Source organism: Cololabis saira, chromosome 13 (assembly GCF_033807715.1).
Source record: "Cololabis saira isolate AMF1-May2022 chromosome 13, fColSai1.1, whole genome shotgun sequence".
NCBI lineage: Eukaryota > Metazoa > Chordata > Actinopteri > Beloniformes > Belonidae > Cololabis > Cololabis saira.
Window position 1 is genome coordinate 28,448,331 of NC_084599.1, and position 19,112 is coordinate 28,467,442.

The 19,112-nt window shown below is 39.2% G+C and overlaps 1 protein-coding gene across 2 annotated transcripts; it reads right to left on the bottom strand.

Moving 5' to 3' along the window:
* Positions 1-5,375: 5,375 nt before the first annotated feature.
* Positions 5,376-19,112, bottom strand: slc5a5 (solute carrier family 5 member 5). 2 transcript variants are annotated; one of them, XM_061738523.1, is made up of 17 exons: positions 19,006-19,112; positions 16,621-17,047; positions 16,049-16,114; positions 15,838-15,889; positions 15,356-15,423; positions 14,714-14,868; positions 13,411-13,551; positions 12,146-12,275; positions 10,830-10,918; positions 10,424-10,536; positions 9,775-9,845; positions 9,319-9,405; positions 7,542-7,744; positions 7,236-7,333; positions 6,896-6,981; positions 6,433-6,525; positions 5,376-6,326 (listed from the first exon to the last, which is right to left on the bottom strand). In XM_061738523.1, exons 2-17 carry the CDS (start codon positions 16,984-16,986, stop codon positions 6,258-6,260), a joined length of 1,887 nt encoding a protein of 628 aa, XP_061594507.1. In that variant the 5' UTR covers positions 16,987-17,047; positions 19,006-19,112; the 3' UTR covers positions 5,376-6,257. The 2 variants fall into 2 exon arrangements, with proteins under 2 accessions (XP_061594507.1, XP_061594506.1); XM_061738522.1 differs by having other exon boundaries at positions 7,236-7,336.

Consider the following 19,112-nt stretch of genomic DNA (forward strand, 5'->3'; position numbering starts at 1 on the left):
CATAAAGAGCACATAATTGTAGTTTGTAAGTGATTGACAGGTAAGATATTTTAAATATCTTGTAAACCTGTAAACCTTTAAAATTTAATACTGGACCTCGGTTAGGCTGGTTGGACAGCGGTATATATATATATATATATATATATATATATATATATATATATATATATATATATATATATATATATATGTAGGCTATATATGTCTATGGGGCTGAGCCGGTGGCACCGACGGTGCTTATTTGGTACTATTTTGATAAACAACTCCTTAACGCCTATATAGATCTTAAGATATTTTAAAATGACTAATGCCCCTGCTTCTCACCGTTTTTCTCATATTTTATTATTATAATTGTATTTATTTATTTTATATTTTGTTGTTTTTTTAATTTTTTTACTTTTGACCCGCCATTTGTTTATGTCCTTGCTTTACAACTTATCTGTTACATTTACTGTTGCACTCTTACAGTGATGCAGTATGTTTTATTTGACTTATAAATCTTCATGCTGTTTTATATGCCTCAAAGATTTGTACAATATTCAAGTGTTCAATAAAAAAAAAACTATTTTGATGAATTCATCGTTTAAGTTTAAAAAAAAAAGTTAAAGTAAATATTTTTCTTGATTTCTTATTTCCACAAATGTTGTAGGAGAATCAGTCACCAAAAACTAAGTAACTCGAGGTTAGAAAAAAGCTTTTCTTCAAAAAATATTATTGGTATTGTTTAAGTTTTGGCTTTCTGTCAGGCAAATTGTAGTTTGCATGGACGGACATGCCCCCCAATACCTATAAAAGAACTACCCACCCTCCAGACCTCCTCATTCAACTTCCGTTCTGCATCCAAAAACACCCTCCAAGTCCCCAGAACCAAGCTCCCCACTATGGGCGATCAGGCCTTTTCCTCTGCAGCTCCGAGGCTGTGGAACGCACTTCCTGACCATCTGAGGGCCCCACAGACTGCAGAGGCTTTTAAACGTGACCTGAAAACTCACCTTTTTAAGAAAGCTTATATCTAAATATATCTTTTATATGCTCTGTTTTTAAATATATCTTCTTAAATTATATTTATTTCATGTTTTATTTTTCTGCTCTGTAGCAGTTTGAGATTACTAAATATAAAGTGCGTTATAAATAAAATGTATTCTTATTATTAGTTCAGTTGATCTGGCCAAGCCAGTGACCTCCGGGAATAGGACGGATGACGACCATGAAAGTATGGCGACTGCGGGAGAGACAGCTGACTACTGGAAAGACAGTAACCGGGGCAGAGAGGGCCAGCAACCCAAACTGCAGCTCCCGTGAGGGTGCACCCACAAGCATGTGGCAAAGTCTGCAAGAACCCGCGTGGTCTGAAGATCCACCAGACCAAAATGAATGTTTGACAGGGATGGTGGTGCAACGCACAGGTCAAGTACCTGGTGAGACGCAGGAGGACACCGGACCCTCCACGCTCCACAGGCCCACCCTATGTCAGGCAGTCCCAACATCGCCGGGTCATGTGGCCTTACCACAAAAGCTACCTAGACACAAGCCGGGACTTGATCACCCCGGCTGGGTCGCCTGGGCCAGGGTGTCTGTTGTGAGACCCGAAACACCCCGTGACCCCGGGATACAACACTGATGATGTGTCTAGGTTGCACCAGAAGGTGTATATCAAAACCAATTAGTTGCCGGACACTTAATTTTTCTTTACTGTATCCATCCCCCAATCTTTTATGGTGTGGTTTGCTGGAGCATCACAGCAGCAGAGAGGAAGAGACTGGACAAAGTGGTGAGGAAAGCCGGCTTTGTCCTGGGCTGCAGTCTCAACCCAGTGGACGTGGTGGGGGAGTGGAGGATGGTGGCTAAACTGTCCTCCATCATGGACAATGTCTCCCACCCCCTTCATGAGACAGTCAGAGTCCTGGAGAGCTCCATCAGCGACCGGCTTCGTCACCCGCGATGCGTCACTGAGAGACATCACAGGTCCTTCCTCCCCGCTGCCATCAGACTGTACAACCAGGCCTGCTCTCAGTAGTTTACCGACAATACCATGTGCAATAATAACAATAACAAGTTGTGCAATACCATATGTGCAATATCTGTCTGTCTACCTCACACACATTTTACCTGCTTTTTTGCACTGTTTTCTCTCTCTCGCACTACCTCTACTTCCATTGCAATGTACTGTATATATTGTTTATATCTCGTAATTATATATATTTTCTACTTTTTTACCCCTCAGGATAAGTAAAATGGATCACTGCAAAAATTCTAAATCTTAACAAGAATATCTGTCCCATTTCTAGTTAAAATGTCTCATTTTAGTAAAAAAATCTCTTTACACTTAAAACAAGAGTCATCACTGGAAAAAACAACAATTTTCACCTTTTTCAAGTAGGTTTTCACTTGAAATAAGTAGAAAAATATGCCAGTGGAACAAGATTTTTTTGCTTGTAATAAGAAGATCTTGTCCCACTGGCAGATTTTCCTACTTATTTCAAGTGAAAATTTACTTGAAACAGGTGAAAATTGTCAAATAAGTTATTTTTCTGGTGTTATTTTCCTGGTGTTGACTCTAAATGTTGAAATAGCAGTAAAACCACATTCATTGATGGAATGACATAAGGGATGGAAAGGGGAGATGGCAGTTTTACAGGGGGGATGATTTGGACCGTTTTTATTTCAGGGGGGATGCCATCCCCCCTCATCCCCCCTCAAATAAGGTACTGTCTATACCCGCTTTTATCCTTTGCAGGGTCAAGGGGGTCTGCTGGAGCCTATCCCAGCTTGTATTCAGGCGAGAGTCAGGGATACAACCTGGACAGGTCGCCAGTCCATCGCAGGGCCACAATTCAATTCAATTCAATTCAATTTTATTTAAAAAGGGACAGTGTACAGTTAAAACATAAATGTTGCCATCTGATGCACTGTACCAGATTATAGCTTTAAACTAATTTGCATCTGCAGTCCCTTGAAAGGTCACAATAAAAAAGAAATACAGTAACAAGTAATACAATACCAAGAAAAATACACTGATTATTTAGAACACAATTTAAAACAACATGGCTGCACACATCTGCGTGCAATCCCCCCACCCTGACACGCCCCCCACCCACCCACCCCTTATCCCACATACACACACCCAGAAGAGAGCCCAAATTAATGGTTACAGAGCTGAGCATCTTTTAACAGATTTTTCAGGTTGGCTTTAAAGACTCTGAGAGAGCTACTGCTCCTTATAGTATCAGGTAAGGTATTCCACTGGTTTGTGGCTCTTACAGAAAAAGCTGATTGCCCAGTTACAGTGCGGCGAAATGGTATAGTGCAATCTAGTATTGAGGATATCCTAGTGGACCTGATGGAGCTTAACGAGCGAGTGTGAACAAAGTCACGCAATGGCTGTGGGGCCAAACCATTTACAATTTTAAAAACCATGCACAAATTGTCAAATTACCTAAAATTCACAAAGCTCAATAGGTTGTGTTTCTCAAGTATTCTGCAATGATGGTAGCGAATTGGCTTTTTGTCTAATGTTTTTAAAGTTTGTTTATATAAAGACTCCAAAGGTTTCAGAGTAGAGTCACCAGCCTGCCCCCAGCAGGTGATACAGTATGACATATGGGACAGGATCATTGCGTGCATAAATATCTTGGCTGCATCCAGAGAAAGACAATTTCTGATGTATTTAAAATTAAGTAGATTATATTTTATAATTGTAGCCATTTTTTTGACATGTTTCTTAAACTTTTAATTTGGGTCTAGATAGCCTATATAAAAATATAAAAATATAGTATCTAATGGAATTGCTGAACTTTTTTAACACCTACAAATATTTAGAAATACCACGACATATTTGGATCCACAGTGAAGGCCAGCAGGTGGCAGCACCTCTGGGTGGCGGCACCGCCAGTCTTCAGGCTGCTCTCCTGACGCAGAGCATGATGGAGCAAACTAGTGATCCCCCTTACAGCAGCAGCAGCAGCTGCAGCCCGCCCGACAACCAGCCTGCAGCACACGGGCTCTACAGCAAACGCCTAAAGGAGCTGGAAAATGCCGCCTTGCAAACCAGTTTAATATCCCGGATGGAGACCGAGCCCGGCGCGGAGCAGCAGCAGCAGCAGCAGCAGCCCGGGGAGGGAGAGCAGCCGAGCGGCGTGTCCTTGAGCCGCCGGCCGGAGCCCTCGCAGCTGCACGCCGCCACGGAGGAGCCGGAGCAGCCGCAGGAGCAGCAGCCGGAGGAGCCGGGGACAAACGTGGGGACAAACGTGGCCAAGGAGCGGGTGGAGGAGGAAAGGACGCTGACGGACCACTTAAACAAACGACTGCTTTCGTCGTTTCTGGAAAAGCTGAACGAGAGAGACCTGGCTCTGCCCAGCGTCCAGCGGCTGGACTGCGCCGTGGCCGACGAGGACTCGAACAGGGCGGCGGAGGAGGAGTGGTGAAGCCCGGCGGAGGGAGGAGGGATCTGCGTCGATTTAACGCGGGGAACCATAATTCAGGCTTTACTAATTGAATCTAGCATCCGGAGTGTCTGGAAATGTTACGTTTATTTCTGTACAGTCAAAATGAATGACGAATGAATGAGTGAAACGCAATAAATCACCACCATGTGACGTGACGTGCCTTTTGAAGTCATTCTGCATGTGTTTGGCAGCCATGACGGATGCAGCTGCAACCATGTGTGCTTATACCGCGTTCCATTTGTCCTCGGAAGTGGGGATTTCCCAGTTCCCAGTTGGATTTTTCAACTGGAACGCCCTTCGAAGTGGGATTTCACACTGGGAAAGTGGGAGAGTCTTCACCACCCCCGAGTTCACATTCCAAGATGGCTGCCCCGGTTGTAAACGGTATAAGAGAGCTCTGTAAAAATTCGTAGCACTTCATTCTAGTTTTGGTCACACTAAATCAGTCATATACAAGTATTGTTCGGCATATATGTGCTGCTATAGTGTAATTTACATTTTTCATGTGGTATATGCGAACTACAAACTTGTTTTCCTACTTTGTAACTGGAACGCTGATAACTCGGCTGTGACGTCATTCCCAGTTCCTATTTCCGAGGTAAATGGAACGCAGCATTATTATCAGCATCTGTCACCAGATGTCAGTATACACCACAGATTTAGGATGCGTCTGTAATCTTGATGATTATGTCACTCAACAGTCTCCCCCCCCTTAAAGTTGCACGCATACGGTTTATCAAAATGTTAGTGTTTTCATGCTCCTAAAAAACAGAAAATAATCTGAGTAGTCACAATTATACAAGCACAAAACTGCAGGACACTTTCAAAGAGTAATTTGTGCCTCAGTTCCATGCATTGCAGCCTCTGTTTAGTACACGGTGGTTGGTAAAGTTAATTTTCAAAGGATAGATGCAGTCACAGACGTGCTGTGGATTCATTTATTTATTATTGTCATAACAATTGCAAATTCAACAAAATGTATTGTTTTTTTTTTAGTTTTTTTTTAAGACTCTTAAGTTGAGAAGAGGGTGAACAGGCCTGTATCTGCTAGACACCCGTAGCTGGGAATGGTTAATGCCGAAACAAACCATGGGAGTATTTCTAACATGCAGGAGTTGTAATTGTTTCAGACCAAATAAATCTCCCCTCGATACTCTCAAGGCATGCACTCTATGCTACTTTTAATGGATGCAGCCTTTCACTTTTCAGTTAAAGATTGTGTAGTTTTTAGATTTAAAAGCCCGCCATGTCTTTCAACATATTGCAAAACACAAAAAAGCGGAGGAAAAAAGACTTTGTGTTGCATCCTGTGTACAGAAAGACTGCAGTCATTTTATGGTGATGCATTAAACTATAACACTGCGTTCACAGACCCTACTTTGGTTTAGGCTGTACACTGTTTCCCACAACACCCAGTTAACTGGAAATAACATAACAGGTTTTATTTGACGTCAACGGAATGAGGAAGGAGAAGCTGTTAATTAAAAGGACTCTTTGCTCCCTGTCATGATTCTGATGAAACCACACTTTCATTGTTACATATATGAAACATACCAGAATGAGATGAAAATGTCTCTCATCAAAGTTAAAATTACAGCCTACACAGCTCATACACAGCCCTTTGGAACAGTTATTAAGTCACAGATATTACTCCAGATTTTGAGACTACAAAAAAATACTAATGCAGAAAACATTCAAACTAAAGAGTTTAGACAGCGAGGACATTATGGATGGGAAAAGTCATTGTGATTCCTTTTTTAATGCTAATGGGGTAAAGGCCACCCTTGCAACTATCTATTAGCTCTTTTTCTTTTACAGTCCTTCAGGTTTGTGCAGGTTCATCAAAGGCACCACTTGTGGTTTATCAGACACTTTGTCCACCTGCAAGAAAGACACACATTTCTAGTTTTTAGACAGAAAGGAACCAGTGTTAAGCACTCTATCTGGTAATGATCAGTGAGATCTTTTTACTTTCTCATTTTTCTACCTGACTATTCCTTCTGGTGTTCAAAGGCGTCTGTACTGCATCCCAGCATGCATTGTGCAGAAGGCAAGGGAACATCCTGGATATTGCACTGGCCTTACAAACATAAAAAAAGGGGAATCATTTAACATATGATGTGATTTCATTCATAAGATTGGTTGTAATCTGTTTATTTCACAAAATATGTCAGATCCATGGAGTTATTTGACTTGAGACTTTGGAAGCTGTTAAATGAAGAAACTCCAGGGTAATATAGATTGACAGGAAAGTAGTTTCATACATTTGACCCCCAGCACATCCAAAATAATAGCAAATACAAATGTCTCTAAAATCCTGAGTGGAGAACATTTATAGACAATGTCCTTCAGGTCTATAAAAATATTCTTTAAACGGCAAGGTTTCTAGTTGTGCAGTTAGCAGAAATGCAACAGGTGTGGAAGTCCTAATCTCAGGATAAAACACTTACTCTGCGTTCTGATGGGAGCTCCTCTTTCTTTTTATTCAGGTCCCACCACAACAAACCCTCTTTAATATGGCTCCTCTTTGTTGGCCCTGTGTTCAAATAGTAACAACAGATCCCAGCTTCACTTAAAACTGAATTTACCAAGCTTTTATTGCACTGTGATGATGTTTGGTTGTTAACAACCTGTCTTATTCAAGATAGTAATAAGTGCAGTTTATAGATGCAAGATAAAGAAAATCATCTATGAGATGAGTCACTGTGACTCAACAGGTTTTAAAGCTGAACTTATTTGGTAATATTGGGCCCCCCCAAAATAAAATAGAAAATAAAAATGTTTCTATACCTGTTGCGTAGCTCACTATCAGTCCGACAAGTATAACCGAACTGGTAGCCATGGCTCCGAAGTAGAGGTAAGACATGGAATAGAAGTTATAGATGCCACTACTTTCAGAAACAACAAGATGAAAATATATACAAATCACATGTTGAGTTGTTAATAATATACAACAATATAGTTTGGTGCGATAAGAATAGCCAGTGTGAGGAGAGCTGACTGATCTCCAAACCTCCAAAAGGGATTAAATGAAAATGAATCTCTCTTTTCAGATCATCAAAAAAGTAACATCACAAGAAAAGTGAGCTCACTGACCCGTCGTCACTGGGGTGAAGTGGGGTGGAGATGTAGGGTTGGTCGTGATCAACGTGGCTGTTCAGGGTGATGTTAGTGGGCTCACAGCTCCCTGTGGAGCTGGGGAGGACACCCATGGTTTTCTCACTGGGTGGGTAAAGCGTTGAACCCACAGCCAGCCACATAGAGACACAGAAGCCCACTATTATCCCTGAGAATGCCCCCTGGAAGATGGATTTAGGAAAAGAAGAGGAAAAGAAATCATACGTGTGGATGTTAAGCAACTTTTATCAGGCAGTGTTTGAACATTTACTAATTTCTCCTGTGGGCCTTTTTATTCTTCTGTTGAAGTGTTCCCCCAAGATCCAGGCCAAGTGTGGTCATTTCCACCCTTGTCTTTTTATTTCGGTTTTATGCCTATTCAACCTCAGCTGTCTCATGAAACAAGCTGAGTCGTTGTCGTTGGTCAGTTGCAGACTCCTAGTTGTTGTTCGTTCTGCTTGCTTCTGCTTCTCCTCATTTGTGTTTCTCTTGGTAGACTTTTCTGGTCACACTTTGAGGAGCTTTTTGTGACCCGGTTCGTATATCAGTGTTGAGACCTCTCTTGTAGAACGGTCAAAGAAAATGCAACAGTTCTCGCTCTTTGAGGATTTGTGACCATATGATAGCAAATCAGCTCCTTTGTGTTTTTCTTTTTAACCTTATGGCCTTTTCAAATGTGGACACATTCATGTGAAATGTTATGTTCAAAATACCAGAGATACAGTACAAAGGTACACTTTTCAACAACTTTATAGGGTTTTAGGGGGAGGAGTTAGCCACTCAACACCACTTCACTGAAAACTTTGTGCTACCTGCTTCAGAGGCACCATGCAGTAAATTGGGAATTTGCATGGAGATAAAGCTGGAGAGGCTGGATAACTGTAATCTGATTTTAGATAGTGGCGTGACAATGCCATTCAAATCTGAATGGCTGACTGAATGAGACATTTTCAGATGTAGGTACCCCAAAATGTTTACGCATACATACATATATATGTATATATATATATACATATATATGTATATATATATATATATATATATATATATATATATATATATATATATATATATATATAAATATATATATATATATATATACATATACCGTATTTTCTGGACTATAAGCCGCTCCTTTTTTCATAGGTTTTGAACCATGCGGCTTATACAAAGGTGCGGCTATTCTGTGGATTTTTCTTCCACCACTCGGGGCAGTGCTAACCGGAATTAGAATAAAAACTAAGACAAAATAAATGCCAGGAAGAATACGCTACTTCTTCTTTAGCAGATAGAAGTAGGTAGAAGCAGATTTCAAACAGATAAATAGATAAATAAATACTGGCTATTTTCTCTTGGTTCTGTTAAACCAAGAGGTTCGTGTTAAAAGACTGTTAGGAAAGATCTATTTAGGTACAAACATGTACATCATTTACAGTTCAAAATGGTTCTGTACATGTAGTAAATGTCTAATCTAACAACATAAATATTTGCGGCTTGCATATCTTTTTTTTTAAATAGAGCGGATGCGGCTTATATACAGGTGCGGCTTGTATATCTTTTTTTTATTGTTTTTTTAAAAATAGAGTGGATGCGGCTTATATACAGGTGCTGCTTATAGTCCAGAAAATACGGTATATATATATATATATATATATATATATATATATATATATATATATATATATATATATATATATATATATATATATACACATACTTGTTTTTTTTCTTGATATTCGGACCACCTGTCACTCACCAGCCTATTTGTTGCTGGGATAAACATTCCCAAAATGAATACGCCCAGTATTGGGCCGCTGACCACGCCCATGACAGTGAAGGAACCCTGAGGAAAAAAGATAAACAACGTTCTGGAAAACCAAACAAACAAACCTGACTTCCTCATGGAGTTAACGTTATACTGCGGTTAACTGGGAACCAAAAACAATCCAGATGACAAAATGAAGCAAAAGGGCTTACAAGCAACATTTTTAAAACATTTTCTTCTACAAAATATCTACAATAGCTTGTATTTTTGATTTTATTTGTCATTGTATTTAGCTTAAGATGGAAGTAGTAAATACCTGACATCACTTTCAAAAACAACTTGCAGGTTGCAGCTGCCACACTGCATGATGTGTCTCCTAAAAACTTATTGCAACACCGGATTTTCACAGATAAGGATGTTCCATCATAGATCATCCGTGCGTCATACCTGGAGAACTCCCCAGTTCAGGAAAGAGGAGAGAGCAGCTACAGTGATGCAACCGACCCCGTAGAGAAATGCTTGGAGAGAAAAGAGAGAAAAGCAGATTCAGTATTCGAAAAGGACAACTGTGGCAAATATAGCCTGATTGTATTATTGTTCAGCCTGGCCTTGTCACAACGTTTGTAAATGCACATTTATCTGTTATCCTTAAGTTAATTTTCAGTTTCTAACAGGCAGTATAATCATTGATAAATCAAACTGCCCCTGGACCAAACTGAACCCAAAGAAAGGGTCAGCTGGAGCACAGAGTAATGGAATTATGTTAAATAAAATAAGATAAAATAAAAGTGGTTCATGAAAACATATATTGAAGTTATCTTAAAACCAGCACAACATCAAATTAAAATCATCCTTCCACATCAGAAGATGCAGTCTTTATTGACTCTGTACAGTCATTTACCTGCAAACCTCTTCCATAACAAAAACTGCTGTAATTAACCGTCACGAGTAGTGCTCTGATTTATGAGGACAGGAGTCATAAAGACTACCAGAACAAGTGAAACAAGTTCTTAGACACGTTTGGATTATTGATAGAATGTCTAGACAGACAAAAGACTGTAGTAAGGTGTTCAGTGGTTAGTGAGAATAAACCCACACAATCCTTTGGAGACAAGGATGAGTTTCTTCTGCGTCATGTGGAGCAGATGGGGTTGCAGCAGATCCTCCATGGTCACTGCAGCCATGGCATTGATGCTTGTGGAAGCCGTGCTGCGAAAAACAACACTTGGTCACCAGTAATTGAGTCAACTGGAGGTCATGCATTCATTTCATTCGTGTATAAAACCAGTTCATCATCACCAAGGAAGATGGAAGGCTTAGATATTCACCCAGCATTTTTCTCTGAAATATGGAAAACATGAGACAAAAAAAGGCAAAAAAAAACAAACACAAACTGAAACACACAAGTAGTACAAATGTTGCACATTTATACCAGCTAGCCATATTTGATTATAGTGACATTTTTCTCCAAATATATCTTTCACAAAGTAAGAATAAAATACCTGAGAGTTCCACTGTACGCACAGGCAAGGAAAAGACCTGGAAAGCCTGGGAGATTTCGGAATATGTCCATCACAAAGAACGGCATATACTTTATCAGATCAACAGAGAGATATTGTAGAGAATATTAGTTTGTTCAGCATCTTAAATAAGCAAACTACACAACTTCCAGAACAATATCTGAAGAATGTCTGAACTGGACTCCACAAAACAGAGCATAAACAGAAATAACTGGAAAGCAGAACAAAAGTAAATCTGGTTCATTTATTTGGTTCATTTCGTTCATGTCATGTGTTAATATACATATCTTTTTACTTTCAGCTCTGCAACACATCCTAACAAGACAAAAAAGGGCCAGTAGAGTTTTAACCACTTTCAAACACGGCCATCCCTTCTCACAATGCTTTAAATGTGTTCCAGCATTAAGGATACCAGAGGAAGAAGAGATTCAGTTTTATTTCCCTCCATTACTCTTGTAAACATGTGGTGTAGAAAAGTACGGGTTTGTCATAGCTTCATTTTTGGTGTCAAAATTCTCCATGCTACCTCCATGGACACGTCAAGAATGCACACAGGCCCGTCCAGTCGCCAGAGCCTCCTCTTCCTCAGACCCTGGCTGTTGGATTTGTGCTGATAATATTCCAGATTATCTTTTCTGTCTATGGTCTGAGCACATGGTAGCCTTTTCTTCCAGGATAAAACATCTGGATTGTGGATTTGCTTGACCACAGTGCACATTTCCACTGCATGGTGGTCCGTCTCATGTGCTTCATCCTTATGTTCTGAACTTCCCATAGATTCCTTGAATTATTTAGTGAAATGATAACTGAAGGAGAAATTTACTCTTCCAATCTTCTTTGAGGACCATTGTATATAAATATTTTAAACAATTTTCTTACACATTTATTGACAATGTGGAGATCCTCCACCTATCATTGGTCTTCAAACACTCAGCCTTTCCCGAATACTGCTTCTCTACCATATTTTGATTATGATCACCTGTTTGAAATTACATCCTTACTTTTCTTTCACCCTCTTACATGCACTAAATTGCTCTGTACCAACTTTTTCAAATGTGTTTGAATATTATGTAATCAATACTATATTTGCTTAAACCATATTGTATTAACTTTTTTATGTTCTAGGGCTGCAAGAAAATAATGTGTTAAATATACCATGAACCTCATAATATAAAAAACAATTAAGATAATCAAAAGTGACTGCACCACTGAAACACATGATATCAACCATAAAAGTGAAACGACAGCTAATGATAATGGGTCAGTGTGTGAAAAGATCATTTGTCATTGTACAGTACCAGATCAGGTGCCGAAATTTTTCCCGACTTCAGTGGATCACAGTCGTTGTAGTAAGCAAACATGACGATGCCGCAGGTTAAAGCGCTGCTCACAATGAGGCACAGACCCACCTGGTTCACAAACAGCGCCCTGCAACCGAAACATACTGCACTTTAGTCGGCTTCCTCCCCGCCGTTCACTTAGTCACTTGCTGTGAGCAAAATAAAACAGATCTGTCTCATAATCTGGAAGACGTCTATCATCAAATCTATCATTTTAAACAACCTGTTGAGGCTGAGAACTGATTGTCACTGGGATGAAAGTGAGAGGGTGTATGATGTGATGTTGCATAATATGTAACCTTTGTCTGGGCTATCTAACTGTAACATTCATTGTATGTGTTGTGCCAAGTTCAATAATGAAATGGTGGGATTCATCTGGAGAGAGTTACTGATCTCCACTCTGCAGGACCTTAATATCACAGTCCATTACTCTTTACTATGAGGTCTAACTCTGGATCAGAGGTACTGATTCAGAGAGACTTAACTCATCACTAGTATGTATTTTAAAACCAGATGCACTCGATTCTGACAGCGGGACATCAGAGGTCCTAAAATTTAAACTTTTTACTTTTAGGTTTGACATCCAAGGTATACCGGTAATTGTATTCATTTGCAATGATGAACAATCAGTGGAAATCAGGTCTTCCTTTTTGTTCTCTATCAGTCTGAGCAGTGTGAGACCGATTACGCAGCAAGTCGAGATCAAACACTTTCTGCATTATGAACTGAAAGCCTGGTGGTTGTAACTGGCATTATTGATATAGGGACCAACAGGTTTGAAACTACATTCCCTTAGCAAAGAATCTACATTGCTTTAGCCTTGAACTGAACATTGCACAGAGGTCACAGGGCTGGATTTAATGATCTCATGATACTAAATCAGTTCCTACCAGCTGTGGCTGTAAATCTGAAGTCAATTCGTAATGAAACTTTTAGGTCACATTCTGGTTCTCTTTGTATCACATTGGAATCTAATAATCTTTTTTTAATCGGATTTTTCTGTCAGGAATTTACTAAGAAAAGACTCAATGAGGTACTTGTAGTGGCTTTGAAATAAAAATTCCAGGACAGGTTATCTGTACGGTACAAGTTACTATTGTGATCTATACCTGCCTTTGGCACTGTAAACCATCCCCAACCGCACACCCCTCAGGAACACCACTCAGACAGCTGAATTGAATTGAATACATTTTTATGTGAAGTAGAAGAAAGCCTCCGCTCACCACTGGGCCTCGCGCTCTGTTCGGCATGAGATGTAGCGCTGGACCTGTGCCTGGTTCACCCCGTACATGGACAACCAAACCATTGACCCGCCAACAGTGAGACTCCAGAAGGTATAACGCTTCCGTGGGTCAACGTCAAAACTGTGAAGGAATGACTAACTGTTAATGATGCAATACAACACAAAGGTCACTCGAATCTTTACATTCCCTTTGTTGTATACCCCTTTCTTGTTAGTAAACAGTATGAAAAATTTCAGTGGTACGCTATTACTCAGTGGAAGAATTTTATTATTAGATTTTATTATTACCCTAATTACTGGAGGACATCTTAAAACATTTATAAAACCAACTTAACAGCGCTGAATATTCATACTTTCTTTCAGGCTGCTTCTGTTTTGCCTCCAGCTGGTTGTGTTACGTTATTGTGACGTAAACCCTGAAAGATGTATATAGTCAAACAAATAAAATCAATTACTCGTGTTAAACTGATGTATAGGACGTCTAAATGGCATTTCCCAAAAAGTTAGGAGATTGTTTGCAATGTCATTAAAACCAAAATGCAATCATCTGCAAATCCTTAACATTTTATTATTCATATTTGGTCTTTGATCCATGTTAAAAAATATGAATTGTGAATGTACGCTACCATGGGTAGGTGATTATGTGTGATTTTTAACCTAGAAAACTTTTTGACACATTTAGTAAATTTTTCCATACCATCCACTAGCTGCCCATGTGGTGAGTAAACTGTGAAAAAGCTTGGTTTTCATACTTAAATATCAACAGATGTCCAGAAATTGAATACCCTACCTTTAACAACAGATTAAAGGCCTTTCAGAACCGAGAAGATCAAGGTCACATTCAGGCTTTATTTTGGATTTAATTTGTTTAACAATTCAATACCAAATTTATTTTTTGCTTCTCTGAAAAAGATGTTTAAATGTTTGAATATGTGGCTTTAAAAGCCTTTAACGATGGTGCAGCAAAAACTGCCCTCACAGAAGTTGAAGTTACTCGTGCCATCTGTATTAAAGCGGAGTTCTAACTTGTGTTTGAGATTGAAGTGAAGTGATGCTGAAGACCACTGTGTTTACTGGCGATTATTCGCAGAGGTGTTCCTGAGCCTGTTCTGTGATATCCACCACAAACTGTGTCTGTTTTTGCTGCGGTGCTTCTCTAGGGCTCCATAACTACAGCCAGTCATCATTTCATCTCATCTTACTTTGAAAACTAGGCTGCATTCGGATGAATGCATGCAATAATGTAAATTTAACATAATGTTGTGGCGTTAAGATGCATTTACTCATTAAAATTAATACGTGATCCATTGCCGGCAATCTCCAGTACTTGTGCAGGGCCACCAACGAGGACTGTGCCATGGATGAAAACTGCCACGAAGCCCGACAACATGACAAAGATTTGGAACACGTCAGTCCAGATCACGGCCTTCATGCCGCCCTGCACACACAAGTGGAGGACATGAAGCAACACAGTTAAGTATATTTAAGAAATGTTAATGTTAGATTATAAAACATACCATCACATGGTCAACATTTCCTTTGTGACTTAGTTATAATGGAGTGATGTGGACAATACATTTGTACGTAAAATGTTCCATTAAGTCATCATTGAGTCTTTTTGTTTGTTTATTATTTGTTGTTGTTGGTTTTTTGTTGTTGTTGTTGTTTTTGTTATGACTATTTAACCCAACATGCACATAAAACTGGAGTGGCTTTCGCTTCAGCATAAAATGCAGTAAAATACATAGTACATACATAGATCATATCTAAAATAAATGCTTAAGTGAAGAAATAATAGGACATCCAGGATGCGATCGGCCTCATTTTTAAAAGACTGGACTTATTCTGTATGTACCGGTATATAAATATAAACAGACACAGACAGTCGTGCTAATTTGATAAAGAAATCAAAATGATGTTCTTACCAATGTAGTGTACAAAGTGCAGATGATACCAGTGGAAAACAGAGACACCCACATATTGAGTCCCATGGCTGCAAAATCAAAGGTGACAAAAATATGTGAGTGTGTATTTTTTTTAACAATTTGAATGCTGACAAAATGAAACACCTATTAAAATGGTAATTAATTGTGTCTAAACAACACCCCCTACGCTTTCTGACATACTGGAACACAACTCCTTAGACCATTACAATAATGACTTAAATTTTAGAATATTTTATTGTGAGATCTAAATGTGTTTATCACTGGTCAGATAAGATATATTCGTGGTCGATATTTCCCTTAAATTCTCCAGTTTTCCTGCTATCAGGATTATAGGGTCCATCTTACTCAAACATGGATCTGACGTTGATAGAGATAGGGAAAAATAGGAAAATGGCATTCACCAGTGTTATAAATACAGTTTTTTAGAAATGAATTCAAACTCATATTTGCCTTTTTCCTACCTTGGTTTAAGATCAGAGCGGGTGCATAGATGACAATCCCAGTGTATAGCAGCTGAGAAAATGTAAACACAAGCAAGTCAGAAGCAAATGTTGGCAGGAGAATGAAAATATGCACATTCAAAACAATTATTTTAACATTTTAACAAATAATATCTCTTTTAGAAAAACTTAAAAGTTTGTGTGATGGAGAGCATGAAGACATCAGTCTTACTGTAGCAAGAAGAAACTGGACGCTGCCCAACAGCTGCATCTCTCTGCCAAATCTCATCTTCAGATACTGTGACAGGCAGATGGCCAGAGTCATAACATCACAGTGTAACGCCGCACACAACCCTCGTCCCTCTTCACCTGCCATATTTGCTACGTTTGATTACTCGCAGGAGCATTTCATCAGGTTGAGATAAATCCTGAACACAGTTCCCCATTGATTAAAATTAAACAATATCCTTTATATGCCATATCTTTTCAAACGGTGTAACTTCTCCAGAAAAATACTTTGTTAGATATTCTTCAAACTTTGTTTTCAAAAAACGCCTAATACAGCTTCAAATTTATGTTTGTTCTTTTTATGACTGATCATTTTAATACATTAACATTATATTGAGGTATTAAATTACATTTTCTTTACAAAAAACAAAGCAAAACAAAAAAAAAACTTTATAAAATGTACAGTTTCAGTGAATCTGTGACCATAGGGAAACTCATCGATAGGATTATTCATTTTCATGTAACATTGGTTGATTCATGTTGAGTTCTTGAAATAACTTGAAAGTTCACTGTGACCTGATTGGTGCTGGTGATGCCCAGTCGAAAGAAAACTGGCAGGAACAGGTAAGCTGTCAGCAGGGAGTTGATGCTCTGTCCAAGGCACATGTAGAGGAATTTAAAGCCGTAGCGAAAACCTTCAGAGGGAACACCCACAACCTGGACTGCTGACATGAAACTGGCACAGAGCGACAGCCCGACAGGCACAGCTGGCATGCTCCGACCCCCGGTGAAGAAATCACTGACACTTGAGTCCTCTGTCCTCCTCTTCAGGGCCTGGAAGAGCCCTATTCCCATAGAAATCGACAACATGGCAGCAAAGACAGCATAGTCAGCCGCGACGAAACCCGCTCCGGATGGGTCGCTGGCAGACTGCTCCTCCATTATCTTAAACTTTGATGCCCCCTGCTTTGTGGTTTCTTTTGGATCAAGTTGATCAACGGATCTGTCAGAGTGAATTGCAATCAGTTAGTGACCAAATGAGCAATAAGGCATGTGCTGTTAAGCATTTTAATTAAGTATAAAAGCTGAAAAATTCTCTTAAGCTGCTTTTTCTGTACTTTCTATGCAGGAGCTTTGCTACTGTATGTGTTACTATCAACTGTGAATCAGTGGACGAAAACACATTTTCATGTCTATATTAGTGAAAAAGCTTCATGGTTTTCTTTTCTTATCTGTTAGGACATAGCCAGACTATTCATCACTCTCAGTGTTGGCTCTAAAGATGGACCCAAAGCACAGCTTGCAGAGGTCAGGCAAACAAGACTTTTATTGTTAAGGCACAGGCATACAGTACTGCAAGTGCTGCAAGTCGACGACAGTGGAAATGGGAGAATCAAACGCGCTGCAGACCCAGGGATGACAACAACAAACAGCAGTTGAGACAAAATCACAACTAGACAATATCATAAAAAACAGGTTAACAGCAAGAGAAACAGGACACAGGTGGACAGCGACAAACTGAGGAAATCCAGAACGGGAACAATCTGATCAGACTTAAAGCCGAATAAAGTGAAACAGAAAACTAAAGTCACAGACGCACACAAAAAAGAACAAAAACATACAAATATCTGCAGACCACAGCTGTCACCTACTAATGCTCGGTCAGAAGGCTTTGGCTTCACATGTGAATGCATTTGATATCAGCAGAGCACATTTGGCCACAATTTCATGTCATTTATTTCAAGCTGAGTACTTTCTAGTTGCTGAGTTCTATCAAAGTTGAATTAGTTCTGCTAGACTAATATCTACGGTGCAATAAAATTTGATCAAGCTCCGTATCTTGAGACACCAGTGAAAGCAGGTTATTTTAGCAACTCCCATAGATGCAAGAGAGTTTGCAGGAAATAATGCATTTTTTTGTTACGACACTCAAGTAAAAAGTTGACATCTTATTTTGGTCTGTTTTGCTGTGGTGGTATATGTATCTCAGCATCATGATTATGTATAGAGAGTTGAAATCATTTAAAGTTGAAAAGCAGAGTCCATCCACAGTGAAGAAAGTCCGAAGAAAGTTATTTTGTCTCGTATTAAGACACAACAGGGAAGGAAAATACAAAACTATATTATATCTACAGTAAATGATATCAGTCTGAAACATGGGGAAAAAGGTTATACATTTGTAAAATAATGAAATCCCCCCTTATGAGCTATCCTGACCAAAGACAAAAGGAAAATCTTAAAAGATGCCTTTAAAAAGATATTCCAACATCTGAGGAAATTAGACTGAATGTATGGACATGAAAAGCAAAAGTATTTTTGATGATTATGGTTCTTGTGTGGGTCATTTACATTAGTAGCAATCAAGGGAAAAGAAATGCTTGAATGTGTATGTCATCGTGTAAATGATCTCTTCCCATTTCAACCTCATTTTCCCTCAACCCAAACAGTTAATTTCCTGAGCTACAAGCTTTCCTTAAAATCCCTTCTGTTGTTCCTTATTTCCCAGATATCTCCACCGGATCGAAAACACCCCCACGCTGTAGATAAATGTCTTATACAATTCAGCTAACAGCTCCAAAACCTGTTGTGGTATTGACCTTAGATTGACAGTTATGAATGACATATCTGGATAAACAGAAAAGTTACCTTGTGTTAATAATTTTTTAATTTTCTTTTAACTTACAAAAGAAAATATAATTTCAAAACAAACTTGAATACGGATGTGGATATATCTAACACTTGAATGACAAATAAAACCAAAAAAAGAAGAGCTGTTTCTGTTTGTAACACCTTGTTCCGTCATTTCAACAAGTAGAAAATCAACATAAATGTACTTGTATAAAGGTTGCTCATTGACATGTAAGCTGTGAATCCATTTGTTTCAGTTTACAGCTAACTGTTACCTGTTGCCGATAAAAGACCAGCGAGCAGAAATACGAATAAAACATTTCAAGGACTCACCAGTGCTTCGGTGGCCAGTTCAGTCCCGTCTGGTCAGTGAAGAAGGAATGTGCTGACGGCCCCCCTCGTCACTCCTCAACAGCTGCTTCACATCCATACACCTTCTC

Excerpts from the sequence above, each read along its gene's own strand:
- slc5a5 (XM_061738522.1), bottom strand. The coding sequence starts at position 16,986 with ATGGAGGAGCAGTCTGCCAGCGACCCATCCGGAGCGGGTTTCGTCGCG. Across the intron at positions 14,869-15,355 it reads GCACTTTGTACACTACATTG|GGCGGCATGAAGGCCGTGAT; the intron begins GTAAGAACATCA and ends TTGTGTGTGCAG. Across the intron at positions 6,982-7,235 it reads GATAGTGAGCTACGCAACAG|GGCCAACAAAGAGGAGCCAT; the intron begins GTATAGAAACAT and ends ATTTGAACACAG.